At 32.7% G+C, this 15,992-nt stretch overlaps 2 protein-coding genes across 2 annotated transcripts; both read left to right on the top strand.

Moving 5' to 3' along the window:
- Nucleotides 1-363: 363 nt before the first annotated feature.
- LOC110783657 (probable histone H2A variant 1) lies at nucleotides 364-4,466 on the top strand. Its single transcript, XM_021988007.2, has 3 exons — nucleotides 364-520; nucleotides 890-1,036; nucleotides 3,920-4,466. The coding sequence occupies exons 2-3, from the start codon at nucleotides 929-931 to the stop codon at nucleotides 4,214-4,216; spliced, it is 405 nt and encodes a 134-aa protein (XP_021843699.1). The 5' UTR covers nucleotides 364-520; nucleotides 890-928; the 3' UTR covers nucleotides 4,217-4,466.
- A 366-nt stretch (nucleotides 4,467-4,832) lies between these two features.
- Nucleotides 4,833-7,830, top strand: LOC110781764 (beta-carotene isomerase D27, chloroplastic). Its single transcript, XM_021985818.2, has 7 exons — nucleotides 4,833-5,110; nucleotides 5,227-5,366; nucleotides 6,039-6,131; nucleotides 6,280-6,341; nucleotides 6,570-6,676; nucleotides 7,461-7,553; nucleotides 7,658-7,830. Exons 1-7 carry the CDS (start codon nucleotides 4,864-4,866, stop codon nucleotides 7,696-7,698), a joined length of 783 nt encoding a protein of 260 aa, XP_021841510.2. The 5' UTR covers nucleotides 4,833-4,863; the 3' UTR covers nucleotides 7,699-7,830.
- Nucleotides 7,831-15,992: the final 8,162 nt, after the last annotated feature.

Here is a 15,992-nt window from a genome sequence, read left to right on the forward strand (position 1 = left end):
AACAAAAATGAACAAACAGTACAACAAGAAAGAACAAACAGTACAATAAGAATGAACAAACAGTACAATAAAAAAGAACAAACAGTCGACAAGAATGAACAAACAATATGAGCGCGTCATTTTTGGGGGGTACAGCCAGAGTTGGCTGTACCCGGGTACAGCAGTTAGCAATTGCAAATATCCCACATTAATAAATGGGCTAAAGTAGTACAAATAGCCCATATTAATAAATGGGCTTAATAGTACAAATAGCCCACATTAATAAATGGGCTAATCGTCCAAAATACGGGGAGTAAGAAAAGGCGCCAAAAATTGTTTGAAACTTCGAAAAACCAGAAATTTCATGAAAATTTCATGAAATTGGCGCCTCTTTTAACTCCTCGTTAAAATCAAAACGTAAATTCACCGCCATTAATTTCAAAACCCACTTTCTCTCTCCTCTATTTAATTCATCCCTTTCTTTCTGTCACTCGATTTCCAAAGCTTCTTCCTTTCTCAATTCCCTCACTCCCAGCCAAAGGTATGCTTTACTGCTTTCTTGCATTTTCTTTTCTCCAATTTCTGTGTATTATTGGCTTGGAAATTTAAATTTTTGTTTAGAAATCTGGGTTTTTGTTGTCCGTTAGTTCATAAATAAAGAAAAATGTCAATTTGGTTCAAATTTGGGGATATTCTTTTCTGGGTTTTACTGATATTAATTTGATTAAAGGGGGATTTTATTTTTTTATTCTTCCAATTTGTTGTTAAGAATTGGGCTGAAATTCTGCTTTAGGATTATAAATCTAGTAAAACTTGTGTGGATTTATCTTGAATTTAGATTTTTCCAACTGAAACATGTTCGTAGTTCTTGATATTGATAATTTCTTCCTTGTGTGTGTATATTTTACAGTGATTTTGTGGTTTGAAGTTCAACGAATTTAAGGAGAAAATGTCAGGAAAGGGAGGAAAAGGACTATTGGCTGGTAAAACAACGGCGGGTAACAAAGATAAGGATAAGAAGAGGCCTGTTTCTCGCTCTTCTAGGGCTGGTCTTCAGGTAGTCTTTCCTCTTTTTCTCTATATGTTTGTGGATCTTCTTTTGTATAGCTTTATAATTTGCTTAGAAAAGTTCCAAAAGATTAATCATGAGAATAATAGTATGATTAGTTGAATGTGAAATTGTGTTTAGTTAATTAAGGTGTTTCGTTGTTGAAAATATTTGTTCATTTGAGTGAGAGAACTTGTTGAATATATAGATGTTTCAGATGCTTAAACTTCTATCAACAAGTGAAGTTTGAAGTTAATTATTACGGAGTATTGATCTCTCTAGGTGTTTACTTCTGGTTTAAGATATGATACAAACTATTGTGGATTTTTTAATTTAAAGGCTCTGATACCATGTTAGATTTTGTATAAGCCAAAAAGTTTATATGATGATCCCATAAACTAATTGGCACTATCTTTGCTTATTGGCTATATGTGAACTCTAATATGGTATTAGTGTCTTCGATTTAAATTGGACTTGCTTAGTTTGTATTAATGTTCCTGAAAAATAAAATTATTGTTGTTATCAAGAGGCATCTAATCTAACTAAGCATCATCTCTTACCAACATGTGTAGTTTCTAATTTTCTATATACTCAGAAGACAATTTTCTTAAAGAAGTGGAATTAATATTGTATAATGTATTACAAGATGCTATTTGATACTCAAGAGGATTTTGGGAAGAGTGTGTTTGAGGTCTTAAACTATGATTGGAGAAGCCATTATTGCTTATTTTGAATAAATTGTTGAATAGTATGCCTTTATGGGTTGGAGCAATATGTTCAGTTTACTGTTTAGAAATTAAACTATGTGTTGGTTTACAGGAATCCTTGGGCTTAGTTATTAAGCATTTTCCCTAATTTTTGTTATCAAATGACTGTCTATATCTAAATTTGTCAGCAAAGACAACTACCGAATGAATTCAATGGAAGCCACGCTAGTGTTTCACTCATCACCACTCAATGATAAGTGAAACAAATGTGTGGCTTTCATTGAATTATTGTACTAGTCTTTAAGGCAACAATTGAAGAATCACCCCTTTGTTTATTAGTAACTAGCTACAAGTGCATTGGGTAGAAAATATAATTGGAGATTTGGGACAAGGAGAAAGATTGATGATCATGAGAGACATGGTGGACTAATGATGTCTTTTCTTTCTAATGAGCTAAGGTGATATAAACTAATAGAATATGTATAATTATGTAAATTATTATGTAAGATTTAGTCAAATATTCCAATATTGTTAACGGTTACTTATCATTAGAATAATAAACAAACTCCTTAATTGTAGGAGTATGTGTATGTTACGCAAACAAGTTTTAAATCAGCTTTGTAAACTCTTGTATTCTAGCTTGTTTGCGTAACATACTCCTATAATTGAGGAGTTTGTTTACTATTGTAATGATAAGTAACCATTTATTCTAATTTACATATTCTATCATAAACAAAGAAGGATTTTCGATTTAAAGACCATGATAGAATTGGTAAAAGCCAATTATTATGTTTTCAGAGGATTCATGAACTTGAATTGTCTTCAAAATATACAAATGTTGGGAAAACTTGCAAGTCCACACCTAATTGTAGATCTTTGGCAATAAATGACATTTCATAAGCTAATGTGCATAATCTTCACTCCTTGGCTATGTAAAACCTCTTTCATGGTGTTAATGGCACTGATTTGATTTCAACTTTTCTAGTTTGTATTGCTATTCTAGGTCTAGATATGTTTTAGGCACACTTTCTGTTGAAATGCTTCAGGGTTCTGGGAAATAGTGATACAATCTTAAACTGTTCATAGGTGAATAAGTTATACTTGCTTTATTCAAGATAATTTTTGAATGAGCCTACAATTATCTGAAAGTGGTCAATAACCAAACTAACTAATGAAAGACAGGGATCCCTTGATTATAAGGCACTTCTTCCTTGTAATGTTAGTAGGCATATCTTACCTTTAATTAAGAAACTTTATAACAGTAGAAAGACAACTAACTAATGAATTCAATTGAGAGCCATACACAATTGGTTAACTCATCATTACTCATTAATGAATTGGACAAATGTGTGATTTCCTTTGCATTGTGTCAATAATCTTGTAAGATCAACTATCGAAATAATCACCTCTTTGTTTATTAGTAATTAGATACATACTTAATAGCGATAGAATGATGATAGATGTGTTTTGCTCTTAACCCAGAGGTAGAACTTTGTCTAAGTTCAGGTCACCTGAGTTTTAGGTGATGATCACCACCTGCTCGAAATTCTGGGTATTTCAGAATTTTCTTTGTTTATCAGGGACCAATTACCTGTCCAATAAAAGCTGTTATCCCATTGATCACACTTATATTACACATTAGTCAGGAAATCTGGAGTTATTGATAATCTTTTACTATTCCCAAAACTTTCAAAGTTCCTGCTAGATGTTCTAAGGCTCCGTTTGGTTTGGTGTAAAACATGTTTATGGAAAACGATTTTCCCCTTTTCAACCATTTTTTCTTTTTTCTATTAATTTTCTTGTAAGGAACCAAACAAAGGAAAACTAGTTTGGAATTCTGTTTTCCCTTACAAAACAATATTCATTCCCATGGTAATGCAAGTTCACTCAAAATTATGTCTTTTTCTTTATAAATTTTCATCACCACCCATCACCATTTGGGGGAGTGGTATTGCTTTATTAGGTGGGAATGCAAATTTATGAAGAAAAACACAAAGTTTGAGATAAATTTTCATTACCATGGACATCATGATGCTATTTTCTTGCCAAATTAAACTTAGATTTATTCGCAGTTCCCACCGTTTATTACCGGCTACCAAACAGGCCGTCAAAGTTTCTGCTAGATGTTCTAAATGCATATTCCATTTGATGCTCATTTGTGATTCTGAAAACAATTTGCCTTCAGTTTCCCGTTGGTCGAATACACCGACATCTCAAGTCAAGAGCCTCAGCCCACGGCCGTGTAGGTGCAAATGCTGCTGTATACTCTGCTGCTATACTCGAATACTTAACTGCAGAAGTGCTCGAGTTAGCAGGAAATGCAAGCAAAGATCTCAAAGTCAAGAGGATTACACCAAGACATCTACAGCTTGCTATTAGAGGAGATGAGGAGCTTGATACCCTAATTAAGGGAACTATTGCTGGTGGTGGTGTTATTCCTCATATTCACAAATCATTGATTAACAAATCAGTGAAAGAATAAGGATTTGAAATGTGATGATTATAGGAGGTAGAATTAAGTATATGGAATGTGATTTCAGCTGTAATATCTTCCCTTTGGACATCTGCTCTTTTTAGATTGTGATTTTATTAGCTGTTTAGGTAATTGTCAATTTAGTTTAGTTCATTATGGTATTTTTGTGCAGTTCTAACTGGATTTGTCCTCGTAATGTGTGCTTCTTTGGTGATTTGACAATGTATCTTGTTCTATAAAATTTGTGATTTTTTCTTGATTTCTATTGCAAATTAAGCTTTAGTTGAAACTTATGTTTTCGTCAGATCAGATTAAGTTAGGTCTTGTTCTTTTGAGCTGAACTGAATTGAATGCTCCTGAATTGAACTGAACTGCCAAATAAGCCTTGAAATTGCAATTAAGCCAAAAAAAACAAGATCTTAGCTGTATGTTTTTTAATGCATACGGACAATTAGTGCGAGGCTAAATGCCTAACAGTGAGGCAACTAAGGAAGGTGACATGCTAATAGTGCTCTCCCTACATTTCACCCATGGGTAATTAAGACAATTCTCCATGATGGTTAACTATTCTTACAACAAACAACACTCATAACAGCACACAAAGAAGCATTAACTGTTTTCTATTCCCTTAGTATTATTTATACCCTAATCTGTGCATGAATTTAAGGGAAAACTCTTCTCAACTTCTCAAACACAAACCATACATGGAAACCAGTTTTCTAAGCAGCAAATGCATGTATCATAACAAGATCATGTCTTTCACACCTTTTATGTCACTAAAAAAATCAGATCATAATGTTTTCGAGGTAACAAACAATCAAAAGATAATAACTTGCTACCATGATAGATGGTTTGATCATTTAGCCATTAATCATCTTTCTAAAAACCTACAAGCTGTAGCAGGTTTGTAAAACACAGTTAAATTTAAAAAACATGTAATTATGACTTTATTTCATGTCATAAACATGAACTAGGTGAAGATATATATTGATCAGATATGGTGTTAATGTGTTATGCAGGTATTCAAGTAGAGAAGAAAGGCTATGATGGTTTGTTGGAGACCTGTAAAGTAGTGACTGTGAAGTTTGATGCAGTAAAACAAAGGCAACTCAGCTTGGAAAGTCTTAAAAGATCCATTCCAGAGAGTTTTTTTTCTTTGGTAAGTACTCTTTTATCATAGAGGTGATCAAAATTCGGGCCGGGCCGGGCTTTAACACAAAAATCATGCACAAACCCATAAATTTGGTGCGCGGCCAAAACAGGCTTTTTTGGGGCTCGGGTTTTGGTCTAAGATGCATATTTAGGCTTCCCAAACCCGCACTTTTTCGAGTTGGGTAGGGTTGGGCCGGACCGGGCTTTAACACACAAAAATAAGCCCAAACCCATAAATTTGGTGCGATCGAAATAGGCTTTTTCAGGGTTTGGGTTTTGGTCTAAAATGCATATTTAGGCTTCCCAAACCCACACTTTTTCGGTCTGGGTAGATTTTCGGGCTGGGTAGGGTCGGGCCAGCAGGCCGTGCTATAGTTGATCAGGTCAACAACTAGTTTATCATGTGTTTTTTCTTCAGTATTTCGCAGAAACTTGTTTAATAAGTTGAATAGAACGGGGCCTTAATCTTACAAGTTAATGACTCTCTTAGATAACTTTGAGTCAAGAAATAGAAGGGAAACAAATAGAATGATGCAGGCATTTTGTTAATGGACTTATATCTGATATGATACTATAACATTCTGTTTTTTAATCAATCATATAATTCTGTTTTACTTTGTGTTTACCTTGTAAGATCAGTGACTAATTATTTACTGTGTTCTGTTGTTTTCTTTGACAGTTGAAGGCATTGGTACCACATTCTAAGTTTACAAGAGAATTGCTTGCCAAATTTACAGCCTTGTTTTTTACTTGGCTAGTTGGACCTTCTGAGGTAAAAAAAAATAATTCTATGTCATATTGATAATGCAGTTATAATTAGGGTTAGTAAGAAGAAATAACAAATACTCCAAATACTAATGTTTGTTGAACAAAACTTCTTCTGAAAACCTAACAATTTTGTTAATGGACTTATGATGAAGTTAAAGGATTCTGAGTTCAATGGAGGACGAGAGAAGAACGTGGTGCACGTAAAGAAATGCAGGTAATATAGTATGAACTTGTTCATACAGAGAAAAGCTGCATTGATTCACCTGATTTTCACTTATTTTTTCTGAACTTATTATAACTTATCAAAACTTATTTAATTGTACTTGATCAACCCTTATTTTTACTGAACTTATTTTTCCTGAAATAAGTGGAAATAAGGTGAACAGAACAGAAACTTCCGTTTTCATGTTTCTCACTCAAAGTTGTTTATTTCCCTAATCAGGTTTTTAGAGAGCTCTAATTGTGTGGGAATGTGCACCAATCTTTGCAAGTTTCCAACTCAAACATTCATCAAGGATTCTTTGGGAATGCCTGTAACCCTGATCCCTAGTATGTCTAACAGACTGACTGACTTGTTAATTACCAATTTGTGGAAAAATTAACAGTATATTTGCACTAATAAGTTATTAAGTACAGTAGAATAACACTTAGGGTCCCATGATAACACCATTAAGAGTGCATGGAAACACCATAATTTACAACCCCTCAAATCACAATCTGTGTTTTTTCCCTGAAAAAAGTAGTGAATTTTACACATTTTGCTTTCAGTTGCATGAATAATATCATAGATTATTATGTATTTGTCTCCTGAATTGAACACTTTTCGCGTTGATAGACGGCAGCCAGTATACCTGGTTATTGGACAGGGTAGTCCAATGGGTATAGGGTTTGGGTCATGTTAATAGGGTTCTTATTGGTAAAGGCTCTTATTGGATAGTGTCTTTATTGGACAGGGTCAATATAGGGTCAAACTTATAACATGATAATTTTGAAAACTAAAATAGTTACGGAGTATGATATAAAAAATTATATAGATAACTTCCTATTCACTTGTATTCGCATAAGACTATTTTTTCATTTTTCCTTGTTCGTTTATTGGCATGCACACCCTATCGGCCCGCTATTGACCCGCGCCCCGCTTTGACCCTTCCATTATTGACCCACTGATATTGACCCGACCCGCCAATAACCGGGTCTAGCGGCCAGTAAATTTACCATCCATTATGATCAGCAGTAATAATTCAACAGTTATTCCCCTGATTATACAAACTTCTTTTAACCAAGAAAACATGATTGAGCACTATAAAATTAACTCTAGTAATTGGTTTTACAGATTTTGAAGACATGAGTTGTGATATGATATTCGGCGAGGAACCACCAAGTGCAGATGCAGATCCAGCAACAAAACAACCTTGTTATAAACTATGTAAATTCCACCAATTTCAGTCAAGAATTTTATCCTTGGCAAAAGTAAATGTAAATAGTTCATCTTGATCCAAATTTTTTATGTTTTTCAATGTGTTATTTCAGGTAAAATCAATAAGAGTCACACCACTCAAAGGTGCTCCTAGTATAATTCCATGCTACAACCATGCTAACTTGCGCGGACCTGCATGCAAAGGGGTTCAGATCCTGTAGGTCATAACCTAGTTGTATTCTGTAATCTGTACTTTTTAAGATCAATAAAATTGCCTCTCTTTGCATGTGGACGTAGCTAACACATTCATTGACAGTATGTCATGAATGTTGTCTTAGGGGTAAATTCAACCAAACAATATGAACTATCTTTTGTTACAAGAAAAAAATGAGAGTACGGCCATGATATAACTTTTTGCCCCATGGTAGTTGCCTAACTGTTAAGCAATCAAGTAAAAGTTTATTTCTCCTTCCATTATACAATCAGGTGTATCTTCTACGTACCAATTGTAGGATAATCACGTGCTCCTTTACATTTCATAAACACAAGAAAGAAAGTCTTAAAACAGTTGCAGATCTTGACCAAAAAAATAAGAGGGGCGATCTAGGTTTGAAAATTGAACATTTTACTAATACAAATACATTTCAATCAATATGTTTCCAGCATTTTACTATATATATAAATTTAACTTGTGTACTCCATAATTAATAATTTCATAAAACTTATCACGAGTCTAGCTCGAAATGATCCCTGTGGAAGATCCTCCCGTACGTGCCCACTAGTCCATCACTCTTTACATTACTAAGCAAGTGTAGTGTTAATTGACACCTGCACAGTTAATTATAACATAGGTAGAGGAGGATTACAGGAAGCTAGGGATTAATAATGATAGTATGGGAAATGAAATATTAATTAGTGGGTTGACATGATGATCTGACATTAGTGGATTGTTACAGCTACATAATTAAGTTGTCAATTACTCTAATAACTTTTTTGAATCTCATCGTATGGTAATTAAGTTTATTCTTTGGGAAACCTCTAAGATCGAGTCAGACTTCCGTGTTTGGGTAAGCCGTATCATTATATTTATAAGATCAACTGTTCGATCTGGTAGTTAAATACTACTTTACATCCGTTTTAAAATTATTTTTACACTTTTCGTTTTAATCCGTTTCATAATGCTCTTTATACTTTGTTTTATTCTATTTTGGACATGGAAATTTACTTCTTTACCCTTCTTACCTCACAATATTTACAACTAAATTTTAGTCCGTGCGATGCACGAATTTTATTAAATAGTTATGTTACCAAATACTAATTGTTATATTTATATATTAGATTAGATAAATGTTTGATTTTGGATTGAATTTCATTTTAGATTTATTTTTTAATTATTAGAGTGTTTGATTTGGATTGAATTTTATTTTATATTTATTTTTAATTATTAAAGTGTTTGATTTTGGATGGAGTTGTATATATTAGTAATTAATTAATTAAAATATCTACGTGTCACCTAATTAATTATTTACGTGCCACTCGATTTTTTTAATTCAAAAATAAATTAGAAATCTTCTTTTTCATTGGCCGAAACTATTAGATTTCCTATGTGGCGCTCTAATGGCTCAGCAAATATGCCCACTTTAATTATATAATATATTAGATTTTCCACTTACTTTCTCTTACTTTGTTTTTTCTTAAACCCACCCATTTTTTAACACATTTCTCTTATTTTATCCATATTTTATTATATACAACCAACTTTTCTACTTTTATCGTAATGTTTATATAAATAGTAACCGTAAACATCTTTATGAAACAAAGGTAGCAGTAAGGGAAACAAGAAAAGGTGAGACGAACAATGTTTGCCACCTAATTTGAGAGAAAATGCCATAAGTAAAGAAAGCACAGATTTAAGATGGAGTATTCTCTACCCTTAATAGAGCAAGACCCCAAAAGGGAAGGAAGTTTCATGATCTGTAAGTGGAAACCACCATTATGGTATTTTTGAAGCTTTTTATTTAAGTTGTTGTTGTTGTTGTTGTTGTTGTTGTTGTTGTTTATGGGATTGTAGTAAGGTAAGTCCGTGAAGGGACAATATAGTGTTTGAGGGGCCACACTTTGTAACCCACAAAGCTAAGCTAAGCTACACTACTCCAAAAATGGTAGTGGTTCCGGTTGGGTTGTGTTTCGTGTCAAGCCCACGTGTCTTGGGTCTAAACAGGCGTGCACCACTTGTTTTGTTGGTATGGGCCGTGTCAAAAACTTCAAAAAGACAGCCCAAGCCCATGTGTGGGGTCCATCGCTTCCTTCGTGTCTAAGCTTAATTTTACTTAATTTTGCGTGATTTAACATTACGTACCTTGTCGTGTTTTTTATTAAAAAGTTGCGACCCGAGTCCAGCCAACGGCTTCGTGCTCATGTCAGGCCCAATAAGTAAAAAGCCTTAGGTTTTTTTTAGGGAATCATAAATTTCAAAATTGTGTGTACTTGTACGGGTCGAACTATTACTCAAAATTTTGAATAAGCAATATTTGAGATTTTTAACTCAGTAATTTAAAAATGACATCTCTAATCAAATGCTCCGTACGAAGTATAGGACTATAAAGGACAAAGAAAAATGTAACGTAAAGGGGTAGCCATTAGGGGCTTAGCGAGCCCCTCTCTATATTGAAAGTATTGGGCTTGGGTTGCCAATAGAAGGCCTAGTCCATTGGGCCCAGAAGTGTAGCTCACGAGTTTATGTGGCATTTTTTGGAACTCAAAAGTGTTCAAAAACAAATGTGGTTTGTCCTTCGTTTTTTTTTTCTTTCACAAATGTGGTTTGTTAGTAGATTGCGAAATACTTCGTCCGTCTCGAACTATCAAATATATTGTTGGCTTCATCTTAATATATATTTTCAACATATTAATCTTTTATAAGTTTTTATAATATGTAAATAAAGATATTAGTAGTCAAAGATGTACATTGACAAACATGTTCAGTCAAAACGGTGTGACTTGCGAATATTACGGGACGGAGGGAGTATTTCGTACTATGTACTCCGTATATACTAGGGTTGAGGGTTAATAGACTGATCACAAAAAGTAAGACAATCTTTGGGATCAATCTATCAGCCTTCAACCAACATAAGTTCGTTGACTTGAAAGTCACAGGGTCAAGTAAAGTCCTATCAACTTCAAAATGTTTAAGAGTGACTCAAGCGAAAACATTCGTAACTAGATTGGTTAACTTGTAATGAGGGTTGATTCAGTGTGGTCCCTTCTTCTTACATATTAAAAAAAAATCTATCAAGAAAAATAGGTCATTTTGTTGACTTCGTTCAACTAATAGTTCCTCTACTAAGGTCGACCATATACTATTCTTTTTACGTGGAATATAGACATTCTCTATTTAGCTTTCGTCCAATTTTAACAACTTGTTCATTGAGACAAAAAAAATAGTGTGTAGCAAATATTTGAATAGAATTCATGTTTAATGAACTCTATTATTATCAATTTATCATACCTTTTAAAAGGGACCATGCTAGGGCTAGAAATTTCATTCAATTCAATTAATATTTGTGAGCCCAAAACCCATAAGTTGGGTTAGCATCAAACCAGATATATAAAATATCCGTACCTAAATTTTCCTTGTTTTTTGGTTTTTTTTGGCAACCTAAGAAAAATAGCAGAAAATTAAATACATCAAGTCACACACTATTCTAAAATACAAACTTTTAGGAAAGACGGCCTAACGGTTAGACCATTTTTATGAACTGGAATCAATTAGTTATGCACTTTAACTAATTAGTTAACCACTGAAACCAATTAGTTAAGTCTGAAATTCAATTAGTTAAGCAATAAAATCAATTAGTTAAGCACTTAACCAATTAATTAGTTAAACAATAAAACTGATTAGTTAAACAATGAGATAAATTAGTTAAGATTTTATGAGTTTTAGTTAATAATAAGTTTGTTAAAAAATAATAACTATTCGACTCATAAATTTAACTATTAGTCTTTATACCTTAACTATTTTGTTATTGAATTAGTTATGATTTTATTACTTTTAGTTGTTTTACACTAGTTTAATTATTATCAAAAAAGTGGTCTAACTGTTAGACGGTCTTTAACAAAAGTTTCTGTTTTAAAAGAAACTAAATTGTTATAAAGTGCCAAGGATGAAATTGACAACTAATTTGGTATAGATAGTACTGTGTTTAATCAATGGAAAATGGTCCTTCTTTAGACAAACATGGTCACTAAATAATGGAAGTTTAAAAGTTCAAAAATTATACACCCTATCAAAATTGGAGAAGACAAAACCGACATAACATGATCAATAGCACAGTATTTTGTTTTTGGTCCTCACTCTAATTTACAAATTAATACACCCAAAAAAAAACTCTTAATTTTGTACGGGTATTTTTTCGTTGGTTTGGCCATATTATATTATCTTATTTCCACCTATTTCAAGAAATATAAATTCATAAGTTAAGTTAAATTCATATACTGTAAGATGAGCTTAGAGGAAATAAGAATTACAATAAATAACTAAAATAATTTTTGATAAGTTTTACTCCGTAATAATTATGTAAGTCATTTAAGTTCAGATAAAAGAAATTAACAAAAAAAAGTGAAAATTAGGTAAATATAACAAATCCTTAAAAGGTTTAATTTTAATTTAGCATTTTTGGAAGGGAGCAAAGAATTAAATGAAAATTGTACTAGAGATAGACAAGAAAGCATTTTGCTGGATAACTATAGTTATCATAAGCAAGCTGTCAAAATTGGGCCAGAGAACTTATAATGGACTTAACTTAAGCTAGTGTATGATGGAAAGCCCATTATTGGATGGAAGAATATTCCACAACCATTTAATCACATTTTCTCTTTTTTTTTTATAAACAAAAAAAGAAGCTTTTATCCATTTGTTGTTCTATTTTTCTTTTTTTCCATTTCCATTTTCTATTTTCAATCATCAATTGTGACTCATTTTGCATAATAATCCTTGTATTCTAGAAATATAGAATGAAACAAATATAAAGTGCCCAAAAACGTTGTATATTAATCCCTCGGTATTTTAAAAACAGATACACTTTTCTTAAACGGCTGTATTTTAAAAAGAAATAAACTTTTCTTTTTTGACATGTTTTGGTCTCCACTTCCAATATTTCTATCTTTCTTGTGACACTACAAGAATATGTATCTTTAACGACAATCCAATTACGACGGGTCAAAAATCCCGTCGTAAAAGCCTTTTGCGACGGGGCTAACAACCAAACAAATACGGGAACAACCGTCGCAATTGTCTTTTACGACGGTTTAACGACGGGATTTCCCATTAACGAACGGCCCCCCTTTACGAGGGTTCGCGACAGGAAATCCCGTCATTAATCAACGATTATTGGCCTTTAGCGACGGGTTTCCCCGTCGTTAATGGTACAATTTTTTGTAGTGTGATTTTCACACTTATTCACATCATCTTTTTACTATAATAAATAATTCACCAACTACCCCGCTTTCATCTTATTTTAATAAACTCAACTCACCCTCCTTAAACTATGTGTAGGTCAAAGTGTATATCTTTTTAAAATACAAAGGGATAACTAGTTTTCATGCAACAAGGCTAATCCAACTTTTGTTACAAGCTAATCGGCTATGTTAGGGTTTCTCTTTTATGTGCATAGTGTTCATGTAGCCATTTTTAAAAAGATAACTCAAATCTTAAAAAAAAATTAATGTTCTTTTCCCTTTTTCCAAATATGATAAATTTTAAAATTGTTCTGTAAGTGCAGTGAGCCAATAAGAGCAACTCCAGTAGTGAACTACAAGATGTTACGTTTGCCACATCAAATTTCTAACTACAATTGATTTAAACTATAAATTATCACATTGGTGGGTTACAATACTTTGTAGCTCCCTATAATATTTAATTTAAATTATTTATTTATTTGAGCTATATTTTTTTGAGATACGTAGCCCAAATTACTTACAAGGTTTTAACAGTTGCTTATGTCATTGTTATAATAATGGTGGGCTACCTGCTAACATGCTCATTTTTTTTTTGAGCAGGTTCATTTTGTAACCATTGGAGTTGCTCTAACAAGGAAATTGATTTTTTGGCACTACTCAATCATATGTATTTTGACACTTTTCTTTGTGAATACAATAATACTCGGTATTAAATATTGTGATTATCAATTTCCCATTAGCAATTTTCAATTCCATCCCTTGTCTCATTTCATATCCTTTTCCTTCCCCTCTTCTAGTAGTATGCAATGTCTCATAGAATTGAGATGGTCAAATATTATACAATTCTAAATGGTCAATTTCAAAAGTGTTGACATAGAAAAGCAAGAGTTAGGATAGGACCAGGGATGAACAATGATGAATAATACAGCAAGACTCAATTGATAGATGGGGTATCAAAGAAAATTCATATGAATGCATGCCCTCCCATGCATTGCACTTTTTTCATTGTTTGTGTGGTATGTAGGTCATGCAAATAATTCATTTCATTTCTATTTACTTCCTCCATTTTTTTTAATTGCACCATCTGGGATTTCACGCTTGGCAATGCACTATTTTAACCACTAATATCTCTCATTATACATTTTGAAAAATTATAAAAATTTGAAAATTTGAAAGTATATTTCGAAACGAATCTAACAAGATCCCACATGAATATATTTTTCCTTGCATATAAATCACAAAAAATAACTATATAAGAATGTGTGAATAGTGCTAAAACCAAGATGGTGCAATTATTAAAAAATGGAGGAAGTATAACATTTTTAATACAATTTGAATCCAACTAAAGATATAAAAAATAACTAACTCTTTTTCATCATGGTTTAATTTACCGACTTTGTTTTGCATATTTCAATAGGACAACATTTTTTGGTGAGGACAAATTGTCCTATCATGTAGAAACCCCGGCCCACTATGGGATTACATAGGTTAGATTAACATATTATCCCCACCCTTAAAGTGGTTGTCGATGGAGATTGAACCCCTAAGCTTTGGTCATATATTAATATATCGTTTAGTTATTAAGAAGAATCGCATTGATGAGATCTAAACAAAAGACGGGTCGGGTTGAGTTCATGTCAGGCCACAATAAAAAAAAATGCATATTGTGTCGGGCTAAATAAAGATTCGGGCCAAAATTTTATGCCCAAAATCCACGTCTTCAAACCAAAATAACAAGACGGGGTCAAGATGATCATGTCTAACGGTAACATCAAATCTGAAATTGGTTTACCAAATGACCCAAATGGACAAAGGAGGAAAAGGTATATATTCTTGCAACAAACTAAAGTGTTGCTAGACTAATTTCTACAGGATTTACCTTTATACAATAAAATTCATTTAAACCTATATATACTCAATCTTGTCAAATCCAAATATTACTTGACACATTATTGTTACCAAAATTAAAGAACAATGCATACTACTCCCTCTGTATTTATTTAAGGGATACACTTGTCTTTTCCGGCCGTATTTATTTAAGAGATACACTTATCATTTTTGGTAACTTATCAACCCCACCATCTAATTAAATAATATATCTACACCCCACCCCCACCCCCACTCCCTAAAATGACATGGTCCCCACTTGTTTTTCTTATTAAAATATTTACTCTATCCCACTTGTTTTATTACTTTATTTCATTCAATTCTTTTTCTTAATACCCGTGTCCAGCCAAGTGCATGTATCTCTTAAATAAATACAGAGGGAGTATTACTTTATTTTTATTTTTTAAAAATGGGAGGAATATTATTTAGTAGGTCCAAAATAATAAAAAGGTAGTCAAGGTCATTTGGGTTCATTATTGTAGTAACGACATTAAACTGTGGTTTACCCTACATGTGTAAGAAGTTACAAGGAAGATATTGATGATGCATGAATATGAATAGTAAACTAGATAGATAGATAGATGTCATATCAAATGATGTCTTTTTTTTTTCCAGATAGAGGAATGGTGGTGCGCAACTACCCTAACTAGCTAGCTAGCTAAGGATATGGTAGTATGAGATCTGACATTTTAGGGTTTTTACCCTTTTGTGATCAGATCATTTTGCATGTGAGAGAAAGGCTATGATTGTGTGTTTAGTGGAGTAAGTTTTGTGCCTATCCTTCTCTTTTGTTCTTTTCTCTCTTGACTAGTTCAATCTTGCTTTTGTTCATTGAATCATTGAATGGGGAACTTATTTAGTTTTGGGTAGAATTTGAAAATGATTATAATTAGTAATTACATTATGAACTAAAATTATAATTAATCCAACTTAAAGAACGAATATTTCTGAGTAAGCTGCTCACTTGACTCGAATGTTGTATAAAATCTAATACTCCATCCGTCCCAAATTAGTTGTTACACTTACCTTTACACAAAGTTTTAGGTGATAAGCGGTTGTTTGGTTATCAATTGTTATTTTATTAAAAAAGTAGATGTGATAGGAGTT

Source organism: Spinacia oleracea, chromosome 5 (genome assembly GCF_020520425.1).
Source record: "Spinacia oleracea cultivar Varoflay chromosome 5, BTI_SOV_V1, whole genome shotgun sequence".
NCBI classification, from domain to species: Eukaryota; Viridiplantae; Streptophyta; class Magnoliopsida; order Caryophyllales; family Amaranthaceae; genus Spinacia; species Spinacia oleracea.

What these genes read in the sequence shown, in the direction of transcription:
- LOC110781764 (XM_021985818.2), top strand. Translation starts at nt 4,864, where the DNA reads ATGAATTTAAGGGAAAACTCTTCTCAACTTCTCAAACACAAACCATAC. An exon ending in GGCTAGTTGGACCTTCTGAG is followed by an intron (nt 6,132 to 6,279) that starts GTAAAAAAAAAT and finishes CTTATGATGAAG; the next exon opens with TTAAAGGATTCTGAGTTCAA. An exon ending in ACAACCTTGTTATAAACTAT is followed by an intron (nt 7,554 to 7,657) that starts GTAAATTCCACC and finishes GTGTTATTTCAG; the next exon opens with GTAAAATCAATAAGAGTCAC.
- LOC110783657 (XM_021988007.2), top strand. Translation starts at nt 929, where the DNA reads ATGTCAGGAAAGGGAGGAAAAGGACTATTGGCTGGTAAAACAACGGCG. An exon ending in CTTCTAGGGCTGGTCTTCAG is followed by an intron (nt 1,037 to 3,919) that starts GTAGTCTTTCCT and finishes ATTTGCCTTCAG; the next exon opens with TTTCCCGTTGGTCGAATACA.